Source organism: Pongo abelii, chromosome 8, assembly GCF_028885655.2.
Source record: "Pongo abelii isolate AG06213 chromosome 8, NHGRI_mPonAbe1-v2.0_pri, whole genome shotgun sequence".
Classification (NCBI taxonomy): Eukaryota; Metazoa; Chordata; class Mammalia; order Primates; family Hominidae; genus Pongo; species Pongo abelii.
In genome coordinates, this window is record NC_071993.2 from 121,508,049 (window position 1) to 121,520,594 (window position 12,546).

Here is a 12,546-nt window from a genome sequence, read left to right on the forward strand (position 1 = left end):
GAGGCCTCTTTCCCTTTTCTAAATTAAACAACTTATCTTTATTTATTTTTAATTTTTTTTTTTTTTGAGACAGAGTCTTGCTCTGTTGCCCAAGCTGTAGTGCAGTGGTGCAATCTCGGCTCATTGCAACCTCCACCTCCCAGGTTCAAGCAATTCTCCTGCTTCAGCCTCCCAAGTAGCTGGGATTACAGACGTACGCCACCACATCCAGCTAATTTTTGTATTTTTAGTAGAGACGGGGTTTCATCATGTTGGCCAGGCTGATCTCAAACTCCTGACCTCAAGTGATCTGCCAGCCTTGGCCTCCCAAAATATGGGGATTACAGGCGCGAGCCACTGCACCTGGGCAATACCCTAATTAAATGATATAACTTTGAACCCAACCCTGGCAGGAAATAACTGATGGGGACCCTAAGAGGTCATCTGTGCATAGTTCCTTACTTAGACAAAGTAATGTGTGACACACCAGATGAAGTATCATATTTGGAAGATATCATTATTATCATCATCATTGTTGTCATTATCTATCAACCCAGAATAAGATACTGTTTAAAAATAATAGGCCAGGCATGATGGCTTATGCCTGAAATCCCAGCACTTTGGGAGGCTGAGGCGGGTGAATTACTTGAGGTCAGGAGTTTGAGACCAGCCTGGCCAACACGGTGAAATCCTGTCTCTTCTAAAAATACAGAAATTAGCCGGGCGTTGGTGGCAGGCACCTGTAATCCCAGCTACTCAGGAGGCTATGGCAGGAGAATTGCTTGAACCCGGGAGGCGGAGATTGCAGTGAGCCGAAATTGCACCACTGCACTCCAGCCGGGGCAACAAAGTGAGATTCTGTCTCAAAACAAAAAACAAAACTACTCTGTGTGTGTGTGTGCATAATACAATAGTATATATATATATATATCATACCCATAGCTATTTTGTTCCTTTAAGTCCTCAGATTGGCCCACCCTAAGTTGTTAGTGTTCTTATCTATTGTAGTGACAAGCTACTATATTTCTATTTATGTTTCTATTTCTATTTCTTGGCCTTCATTTTTACCTCCTTTCCTGTTAGCCTAGTAAGCCAATTTTTTAGACCTCAGGGGAGCATTCGCTTACAGGACTCTCACCGTACTTAACAAATTTAAATGCCCGTCTCCACTTTCATTCTTTTTGGCACCACGAAAGCCCGAGTGACTAATTCTAAGTCAAGCGAATAGAAATGGGGGTGTGCGATTCTGCTGTGGGGACCTGTTGGAGCACTGCCTAGCTTTCTGGACTCAGAGTGCTTACATCCCCAAATATAAATGAACATCTTGAGGGAACCTTAAGATAAGTTGGCAGCATCCAGAATTTTGTGACAGTTTTAAGATTGCCGGTTCTTGTCTAAAGCGTCAATAAGAGTTACGGTTTCCTTCAGCAAGTGTCAAATATATATTTACATCATGGCAACTCATATTTATAGCAAAAGAGGAAAGATTCCTTTCAAAGAAACTTAAGATGTGTAGCCCTCCTGCTCAGAAATCCAATTTATACTTCATGGATACAGAATGTCATGTCTAGCAGTATTTCAAAGGGGAAGGAAGAGAAACTTAGCAGACACTTCACAAACGAAGCCCGAAACAAAGTGAAAATGGTTTTTCCAAATCTCTAGGCATAAGGTTGTCCAAATGGCCCAAAGATATACTAAGATAGAATGCGGCTACAAGGAAGTTTGGAGGACAGAAATAAAAACACACCCAACCAACAATGGATGTTACGGAAAATGAATGGGGAAGCCAGTGAAGGAGAGAAACAGTCTGTGCCGTGCATCTCAGCTTTGCAACCATGCAGGCGTCCTCAGCTCAGTGAGCCCCAGGCCTGGGTCACATGCTGCAAAAACAAGGAACAGGAAGTGGACTTGGGCAATGGAAGGCTGGGCTTCTGGCTGCCAGAGCGGCAAAGGGCGCCCCCTGCCTCTGAGATGGACATCCTACCTTAGGTCAAGCTCCCAGCTCATATCCATTAAAAACAAAACAAACAAACAAACAAAAAAACTCCCTCAAGTTCCAAGACAAGCTCCAAGATGAAAGTCAATGAAGGGCCACAAAAAACCCTGGAAGACACTGACTTATCTCAAAGATATCTTGGATGTGTTACTCAATGGCCATAGGTTCCCCCCATTCTGAAATTTCTAAGTGCTGGAGAGGTCTTCCATGTAAATGGATGCATGTTTTTCAAAATAACTAAGATGTAATTCCTTGGAGAATCGACATTTAGCCAAATACACTAGGCTTTTAAAGCAATATCTTTAATGTACAAAATCTCCACCACATATCTTTTTTTTTTTTTACACTGCTCCCTGTGGAGCAGGACTGCCCAATAGGCAGTGTGCCCAAAGCAGCCAATGATTTATCTTTAAGGTTGGCAAAAAGCTCATATGATTGAAAAACTAAGTATATACTGTTACATACATTACACTTTGCACCTGAAGCATAAAGACTATTTAATATGAACAAACTCTAGGCACACGTCTAGTAAAAAGAAAAGGGGACAGAGACTATTAGATGTTTTTAAGTTCAGGTTCACTAATTCCTTTTGGCCTAATGCTTTTTATCATTTAAATCCAGAATATCTGACGGTGTCAAACACTTCAATTGCAGACTGAAAACAGAAAAGAATGTATATCTACATTTTTAATAAAGCACCATTTAGGAACATAGGGGTGCTATAATTTTTATAACCATTTAATATTTCTATGGAAAAGTAAATATTTCTTAATTTTGTGATCTAAATGACTGAGGATCATTCTTGGTCTAAGAGTCAATAAGAATGCAACTTTCTGGCTAAAAGGGATGAAAAATAAAAGTGTGCTTTAAAAATTATCTTCACGCATATTTATACTGAAACGCATGGCCCTCATATGAAGGACTGTTCCTGGGGAGGAGGGGGCCTGGGTCTAGTCCAGGCACTGCCACGTACTAGTGGTGAGCCCCTGGACAGTTACTTAGCCAGGGCCTCTGTACTTGGTCTCCTCACTGAGCCCATTTCCCAAGAAGGCTGTGAAAAGCGAACAGAATGATGGCATCAAAAATGATTTAAGGTCGGGCGCGGTGGCTCACGCCTATAATCCCAGCACTTTGGGAGGCTGAGGCGGCCAGATCACTTGAGGTCAAGAGTTCGAGACCAGCCTGGTCAACATGGTGAAACCCCATCTCTACTAAAAATACAAAAATTAGCCGGGCGTGGTGGCGCACGCCTGTAATCCCAGCTACTCGGGAGGCTGCGGCAGAAGAATCGCTTGAAGCTGGGAGGCGGAGGCTGCAGTGAGCTGAGATCGTGCCACTGCATGCCAGCCTGGGCAACACAGTGAGACTCTGTCTCCAAAAAAACAAAAAAAAGCAATTTAAGAGCACCACGCTGACCAAGCTGGGTGTGCCCCACACCGAGACACTTCACCCCATGATGTAGGAATCTCATTGTTCCTGATTTATAGAGGAGTCAAGTGACACTCAACAGGATAAATAAGCAACCCAAGGTGACACAGCTAGCAAGTGACGGAGATCATATCTGAACCGATGTCAACTCTCCACATGGCTACTCATGGACATGAAGCAGTGTTAGTCATTGACCAGTTATGGACACTCTGTGCTGTGTTATTTGTACAAACTGTGTAACTTTATAGGGCCTATGACACTTTTCTTTCTACAAAAAGTATCTCTCTACAAGTTGAAATATATAATAGCCAAGTGAGGAAGTTCACATTTTAGTGAATCAATAATGTATTTTTTCTTAAATATCAGGAATAACCCAAATCTTTTTTTTGTTTCTTTTGTTTTTTTTGAGACAGGGCTTTGCTCTGTCACCTAGGCTGGAGTGCAGTGGCTCGATCTTCGCTCACTGCAACCTCCACCTCCTGGGCTCAAGCAATCCTCCTGCTTCAGCCTCTGAGTAGCATGCACCACCATGCCCGGCTAATTTTTTTTGTATTTTTGGTAGAGATGGGGTTTCACCATGTTGCCCAAGCTGGTCTTGAACTCCTGGGCTCAAGCAATCTGCCCACCTCAGCAGAAATAACCAAAATCTTAATTTGGCTAATGGCTGCTATATTAAAGTCTCTTTAGAATACATAACTGAAGGGTTTTTTTTTTAAGGAAAAAAAAACAGCATAATTTCTTTATGATTTTATAAACATTCTCTAAAGTATAATCTTGACATTTTATAAATAAAAATTTTCCCCCAAGATACTAATTAGCACTTATAATTTAAAATAATCTGTCGGCTGAGCATGATAGCTCACGCCTGTAATCCCAGCACGTTAGGAGGTCAAGGCGGGTGGATCACTTGAAGCCAGGAGTTTGAGACCAGCCTGGCCAACATAGTGAAACCCCATCTCTACCAGAAATACAAAAATTAGCTGGCTGTGGTGGTGCACACCTGTAATCCCAGCTACTCAGGAGGCTGAGGCATAAGAATCACTTGAGCCTGGGAGGCGGAGGTTGCAGTGAGCCAAGTTTGCACCATTGTACTCCAGCCTGGGTGACAGAGCAAGACTCTGTGTCAAAATAAAAAATAAAAAATAAAAAAATAAAGTAAAATAATCTGTCAAGAGTTTTAGAGAGTGTTGCACCTATCAAAAAATTTGCTAATGGCAAATGGCACGTGTACCTTAACTCCAGGCATGTGTGTCTTTGATAAGCATGATTGCTTCAATAAGCAATATTATTTTCAAAACATAGAGAATGCTGAAATTAGCAAATTTATAAAATCACTGAATACTGAGAAGTACAGTACATGTACCTTTTAGGATTCAGCCACTCAACAACCAAGTGAGCACAAAGAAAAAGCTTGGGTAGACTGACAACGAAAATTCAGTAAACCAGAACAAGCTCCTCAATGGAAGCATCAGAGACATGACACGTGGAGCAGCACATGGTTAAGAGTCCTTTAGGACTGTTTTAAGACCCGTGATAACATCTGTGCTTGCCTCCTCCTCCCTCCTTCAGCTATTATCGTTGGTTAATTTGGTTCAAATCAAGTTCCCACCATTCTGGGAACTCCTACTTAATTTTAAATTATGACCCCTTTGTAGCCTCTTCAGGGTTCTCAGCTCCCCCAGTGTGGAGAGTCCCAACTGAGGACTGCTGCAGAAGCATTGCCGACAATGATGAAAAAGAAGGGATGGGGCAGAAATGTGAGGCAGGAACAGAAAACAGAAGGCAAAGCCTCTCTTCTGCATCATGTGGGAGTTAGGACAAATCAAAAGACGACTGCTCTGAGAGTTGGCTCAAAGAGAAACATTGATGTTGCCATAGATCTTTTAATGCTGCCCAAACGCATCAATGTGGTTATAGTTTATCACCAGTAAGACAACCTTTGGGTATCTGTTACTAAATACTATTGTGTTTTGCTGAGACACGTTGCATATTGAACCCAGGAAAATATTCCAATTATATATATTATATTTTGTTTTGATACATTCAAAAACAAAATAATAATATATATACATATTTTCTTTTTTCAAAGTAGTGGATAATAAATCTTATGGTCTTAAACATACTTCCTGCTTCTTCATCTAGAGCCCTTAGAAGTGACATATTTCTCCCAATGAGAGATGCTATGCCGTTCTAAGACAACTGTTGGGTATTGTCATGACACACGCAGGCATGCTGAGAGCTCAAAAGCTCGGCACTAACTCTTGGAGATACACCTTATTAGCCTTCCCAGGGTGCTAATAAATCTCCACTATGCAGGGTGCTGCCTGGAGAAACCTGCCTCCTTACCTTTGATATGGGGAATGAAGTGGTGTCGGAAAGGGGGGTTGGGGCGGGAGTCGCTGTGGGTGGGGCTGAGGCTGCTGGTGCGCAGGTACGACAACCTCTGCACACCAGGAGACAAAAGCTCTGTGCAGCAAGGAGTCAGGGGCAGGGCACGGTGGAAACAGAAAAGAAGAACAGAAATTAACACAGGAGCAGGGAAAGTGCCATCGTTCCAAGGGAAAACAAAATAACGTTAATCAGGAGGCTGAAAAGGGAGGAAGGAGAAAGGGTTAAGAATGCACCTGCTAAGGCTGAGGCAAAGTGGGGGAGAGTCTGCAAAGAGGTTCAGGTGGGTACAGAGTCATTCTCTGAGAATAAATGGCTTTGGTGAGAAAAAATGGTCACTCAGATGGTCTCTGTTCAGCCAGTAGCAGGCATGTCATTTAGACTCAACAACAGCTGTTTTTAAAAAGCACCTGACAAAACAGAACCCTCTGAAATGCTTATAAAAAATGACAATCATTGCATTTATATGTGAGGGTCAGGTTTTTTTTTTTTTCTTAAGCAAACTTATCCCACTGTAAGTTTAATTTTATTTTGTCTACGTAGAAGGAAAACCTGTTTGTGTTCCCTGTGTGGCAAAGAGGTCTATATATGATCCCGAGAACTTCAGCAGGAGGACTGGAGGCTGGAAACTCAGTTATCTCAGGAAGAATGGACCATTCAAATTCAACCCAGACCGAGGGGGTTTTAAATCATTATCTGGCATCTAGAACTTGTGGAGTGGACACTTTGGGGTGTCCTATATGGATCACAAGTATGCTATCAGAATCCCTCCAGCTTCACTTTAGAAGGGCAGACCTCAAAATAATAACTCTAAAACCTAACAAGTGGCATCGGGCATACATGTAATACATTGTGAAAGGAAAGAAGGAGAAGGTTCTAAAGTCTATTGGCATCAGAACCATGACTGGAACAGATGGAAACTTTCTCAGTAAGGACATGAGCTTTTGGGGGAAGGAGTGTTGACTGACCACTCCCCTCACTATTCAGGGGTCTCTGGAACAACAGTGCCTCTATAACACCACACCATTCTGGTAACTCCACGGCTGTGGTCTCAGTGACCTCAGCGTATGTACATGAGCAGGGTGGCTGCATAACGGACTTCTTTTTTTTTTTTTTTTTTGAGACGGAGTCTTGCTCTGTCACCCAGGTTGGAGTGCAGTGGCGCGATCTCGGCTCACCGCAACCTTCGCCTCCCAGGTTCAAAAAATTCTCCTGTCTCAGCCTCCCAAGTAGCTGGGACTACAGGCACACCCCACCACGCCTGGCTAATTTTTGTATTTTTAGTAGAGATGGGGTTTCACCATATTGGTCAGGCTGGTCTTGAACTCTTGACCTCAGGTGATCCACCTGCCTCAGCCTCCCAAAATGCTGGGATTATAGGCATGAGCCACCATGCCTGGCCCAGCATAAAGGATTTCTTATTACCCAAATGGACAAAGGCTTAAATCAGGACTCATGTCCTGGGCATGAATAAAATGAATATAATAGCCCATGAAATAAGGGGAAAAAATTCCTGAGAACTTTCATTTAATGTAATTCAATAAACAGCATAAATATTTATCAGTGTAGAGAAAATTATACATTATCAAAGGATCAAATAGTTTGAATTCTCTACAAGCATTAAATCTAGGGTCTTAGAAGACTGCAGCTTTTTATCATCCTGTTAATTCCTTTGGTTTTCTTTCTTGTACAATTTATTTAAAAAAAGGTAGCATATGGGTTTGTTCTCATCTACGCATCCAGAAGCAAGAAGCTTAACATGAAGCCTTCACAGATGCACACCATCACCATTAAGTTTTATTAGAGGCCAGAATCTTCCCTGTGAATCTATTTCTCAGGGAATATTGGATCTGTACTGGGATCCCCATTCTTCTCCCACTACACACAGGAGACACCCACTAGGTAACCACAGAGACTAAATTCTCTGCAGATGAAGGTCCACTAAAATCTGCTACTTTGTGGCATTCTCTACTGTAGTGATGCCTAATAATTGTATGTTTTCCAAGTCAGATTGAAAATCTTAGGGTTGGAAATGATTGTATGTTTTCCAAGTCAGATTGAAAATCTTAGGGTTGGAAATGATTGTATGTTTTCCAAGTCAGATTGAAAATCTTAGGGTTGGAAATGATTGTATGTTTTCCAAGTCAGATTGAAAATCTTAGGGTTGGAAATGATTTTATGTTTTCCAAGTCAGATTGAAAATCTTAGGGTTGGAAGTGATTTTATGTTTTCCAAGTCAGATTGAAAATCTTAGGATTGGAAATGATTTTATGTTTTCCAAGTCTGATTGAAAATCTTAGGGTTGGAAATGATTTTATGTTTTCCAAGTCAGATTGAAAATCTTAGGGTTGGAAATGATTTTATGTTTTCCAAGTCAGATTGAAAATCTTAGGGTTGGAAATGATTTTATGTTTTCCAAGTCAGATTGAAAATCTTAGGGTTGGAAATGATTTTATGTTTTCCAAGTCTGATTGAAAATCTTAGGGTTGGAAATGATTTTATGTTTTCCAAGTCAGATTGCAAATCTTAGGGTTGGAAATGATTTTATGTTTTCCAAGTCTGATTGAAAATCTTAGGGTTGGAAATCATTTTATGTTTTCTAAATCTGATTGAGAATCTTAGGGTTGGAAAGGATCTTAAAAGTGATCAAGAACAGCCCTGAGACCTCTTTCTAGAAAGTGCTTAACCAAGCATGCTTACTAACACCGTGTGCCTAGATAAGGGAAACATAATACAGCTGTTAAAAATGGCTAATACTGAATTTTAGATGGTGTTGGTATGCCTAAAAAGCACATCAAAATATTTTCTTTGGGAGATCTCCATTTTAAGTCTCAAAGTGAAGAGATTTTCGTTAATCCTAAAAAATTTGTTTAAAACCCTTGCTTCCAGTAGCTCACTGTCAAAATATAATTATTTAATAAATCAAAATGAACACAGCCTTAGGATGACTGATGTTTCAAGAAAAGATAGAGCATAAAATATAGTTGGATACCAGTTTTCATTTTGCTCTGGGAGAGGGATGGAAATGTTTAGTCGTCGGTTTTTCAATGTGCTATCAATAGTAGGGGGAAAAAATCACAGAAATACAGTTTGTTATATAGAGTGAATCCCAGGAACAGTCACCCTTACCAGGTCTGTGGAAATGCTGGGGAGAGCGCGACGTGGTTGGAGTGTAGCTGTGGCGGCTGTACACAGGGGAGTTGATGGAGCCCTGGCTCGTGGACCGTTGGATCATCCGATCCCGAACATCCTGGTACCCCTGGAAACAAAGTTCAACACATTCAGACGATTACCATTCCTCAGTAGGAACCACGCTTCACAAACACTGCCAAGGAACCATCATGTCTACTTTATATATATTTGATTAATATATGCACTTATTTTTATGTGCAAATTTTGCAGGTATTTTATATGCAAATGAGCATTCTGTGGCTAATATATTTTGTTCAAAATCTGCAGTACTTGGGCTTACTACAAAATTTTAAGAGCCAGGTGTGGTGGCTCACACCTGTGATCCCAGCACTTTGGGGGGCCAAGGTGGGAGGATGGCTTGAAGCCAGGAGTTCGAGAACAGCCTGGGCAACACAACCGGAGCTTGTCTTTACAAAAAAGTGTAAAAAATTAGCCAGGGGTGATGGCATATGCTTGCAGTCCCAGCTGCTCAGGAGTTCGAGGCTGCAGTAAACTATGATTGTGCCAGTGCACTCCAGCCTGGACGACAGAGTGAGACACTGTTTCTTAAAAAAAAAAAAAAAAAATTTTAAAGATGAAAACATATAAACCTTAATAGAGATAGGGCTATGGGACAAGAGATAATAATTCCAATGACCATGCTAACATTGTACTTTTCAGTTTCATAAGTATGTTCACATACTTACCAGATCTGCACAACAACAAGAAAAGGTAGGTCACATACTATCACCTCCCTCCCCCACTAATGTAGAAACACGGTTCCAAGCAGGTAAGAGCCCTGTGTGTAGGTGTGTGCTTGGTATGGGCAGAGCCTGCTTCAGAACCAGCCTCCTGACTCTAATCTCATCCTTTGTTCTGACCACCAACCAACCTATACTGTCTACAACATTGATCTGGTGGCATTTTAAATAAATTCTCCTGAATAACAAGTTGATGGTTGCCATAAAGCTGGTATTTTACTTCTCACCTTGGGAAACATATTCCAAGAAAATAATTTAAAATGCCCTTTAAAAGGAGGAATAATTTATTCAAATATTTTTATAGTACCACTATTCATAAAGGCAAAAATCTGTGTTACATGTTCAACAAATTGGGGCACAATTAAGAAATTATGACATACGGGCCAGGCACAGTGGCTCATGCCTGTAATCTCAGCACTTTGGGAGGCCAAGGTGGGTGGATCACCTGAGGTCAGGAGTTTGCGACCAGCCTGTCCAACATGGTGAAACCCTGTCTCTACTAAACATACCTAAATTAGCTGAGCATGGTGGTGTGCACCTGTAATCCCAGCTACTCGGGAGGCTGAGACAGGAGAATCGCTAGAACCCAGGAGACAGAGGTTGCAGTGAGCCAAGATCGTGCCACTGCACCCCAGCCTGGGCAACAGAGTGAGATTCTGTCTCAAAAAAAAAAAAAAGGAAATTATGACATGTGAATTCAATGGAATATCATAGTACCACTAAAATGTCACCTGTCTCCAAATCTAGAAAAGGATATATTAGGTAATAAGTACAAAAAACCACATGCACACAAACACAATATAAAACTGTCTAAAGAGTTGAAAGACTACAAAGAATATTTTACATTTTAGGAATCTGTTGTCCTGTGAAATTTCTACTAGCACAATAAAAGTAAAAAGTTTGAAAGAATGCATTAATAATGACTAAATGAAAACCTCAGTAACCATAGCTTTGTGGAATTTGAGAGCAAATGGGAAGGGGAAATTTAGCTTGATACTAGTTGTCTATAACAATAAATTAAATAAAACAACAACAAAACAAAAAGTCCCCAAATTATGTGCTTCAACCTTGCACAGTTGGTCAATAGAAATTAATTCTTCATAAATTCAATGCAAATTATTAGAATATAGGTAGAAATTAATCATTCATAGCACTCAGTCATAAACCATGAAAATATTATGGTATTTTTACTACTTTGAATTACAGAGATTCCCTAAAAGCAGTCCAGTTTCATAATATCCAGAAAGTTGCTTGGTTTTACAATCAAATGATTGATTTCAGACTAAACAGAGTAACCTCCCATCAAGATGGCTCTGCTTATAAAATACGCCATGACTGCTGTTGGCCATTTCAGTATATTAGGGTTCAGAAAAATTAATTATAGATGAGGGCAAAGAGCCCCACATTGGGACAAGTGACTTATGTCCCTGCAGACACTTTCCTTCCACTTAGAGGCACAGACACAGATTAAAATGAGGCCATTTTTACTCCCTGGTCTCCAATTTAAGAGAAATACACTGCTGTGTCTTAGAGTCTCCTCTTTCACGGAGGTAATCCCCAAAGCCACCATAATCCCACACGCAGTTTTTCTGTTCTTTTGTATGTTATGTCCTTTTTCAAAACTCCCAGTCTAGGGAAGGGCCAAGCAATTCTCAAATTCCACCCATTAAAATGATAAAAAGAAATGGTACTTACTTCTGCTGATGGAGTAGGCGACAAAGTCCTCGGAGACTAGAAAAATAAAAGAGAATTTAAAGTCACAATGTTTGTTAACTCTTTGCCGGTTTTTTTGTTTGTTTCTTTGTTGTTTTTGAGACGGAGTCTCGCTCTATAGCCTAGGCTGGAGTGCGGTGGCCTAATCTCGGCTCACTGCAACCTCTGCCTCCTGGGTTCAAGAGATTCTCCTGCCTCAGCCTCCCAAGTAGCTGGGACTACAGGCGTGTGCCACCACCCCCAGCTAATTTTTTGTATTTTTAGTAGAGATGGGGTTTCACCACATTAGTCAGGATGGTCTCTATCTTCTGACCTCATGATCCGCCCCCCTCAGCCTCCCAAAGTTTTGGGATTACAGGTGTGAGCCACCGTGCCTGGCCTCTTTGCCAGTTTTAATTAGAGTTGCTTATCAGAGTCAGCTGGAAATATTAGCCAACATGTACCTGCCAGCATCCCTCCCCATCTCCCTGTCTTCTGATCAGGTACAAATGCATCTGCCATGGGGCTCAGACAGGTAGACTCTGACAAAGTTCCGGGCAGATTCTGGTGTACATCTCTGCCTAAGAACCATGAACAGGCCGGGCGCAGTGGCTCACGTCTGTAATCCCAGCACTTTGGGAGGCCGAGGCTGGCGGACGACGAGGTCAGGAGATCGAGACCATCCTGGCTAACACGGTGAAAGCCCGTCTCTACTAAAAACTACAAAAAATTAGCTGGGCGTGGTGGTGGGTGCCTGTAGTCCCAGCTACTCGGGAGGCTGAGGCAGGAGAACGGCGTGAACCCAGGGGGCGGAGCTTGCAGTGAGCCTAGATGGCGCCACTGCACTCCAGCCTGGGAGACAGAGCGAGACTCCATCTCAAAAAAAAAAAAAAAAAAAGAACCATGACTAGATATGATTGTGATACATACTTAGGTGATTAAGCTAGACAAGTTAGAACCATTTCCCTTATATATTCAAACTATGCTCATTTTACTATGATGAGTTACAGCACCTACTGAAACATAGGATCTTGTTCACATGGTTGTTGACTAAATTACAACCACAGCAATCACCATAAAATAGTTCAATAACTAAAATAGGACTTTGGTGACCAGGTGTGGGGCATCGTA

The 12,546-nt window shown here is 41.4% G+C and overlaps 1 protein-coding gene across 5 annotated transcripts in view; it reads right to left on the bottom strand.

Moving 5' to 3' along the window:
* The window catches only part of ABLIM1 (actin binding LIM protein 1), a 341,667-nt gene that overhangs the window by 25,824 nt on the left and 303,297 nt on the right, over positions 1-12,546 (bottom strand). For all 5 annotated transcript variants that reach the window (XM_054521712.2, NM_001133801.2, XM_054521710.2 and 2 more), the window contains 2 exon segments: positions 11,419-11,454; positions 8,921-9,050 (listed from right to left, as the gene is read on the bottom strand). In XM_054521712.2, coding sequence (XP_054377687.2) covers positions 8,921-9,050; positions 11,419-11,454 — 166 coding nt within the window.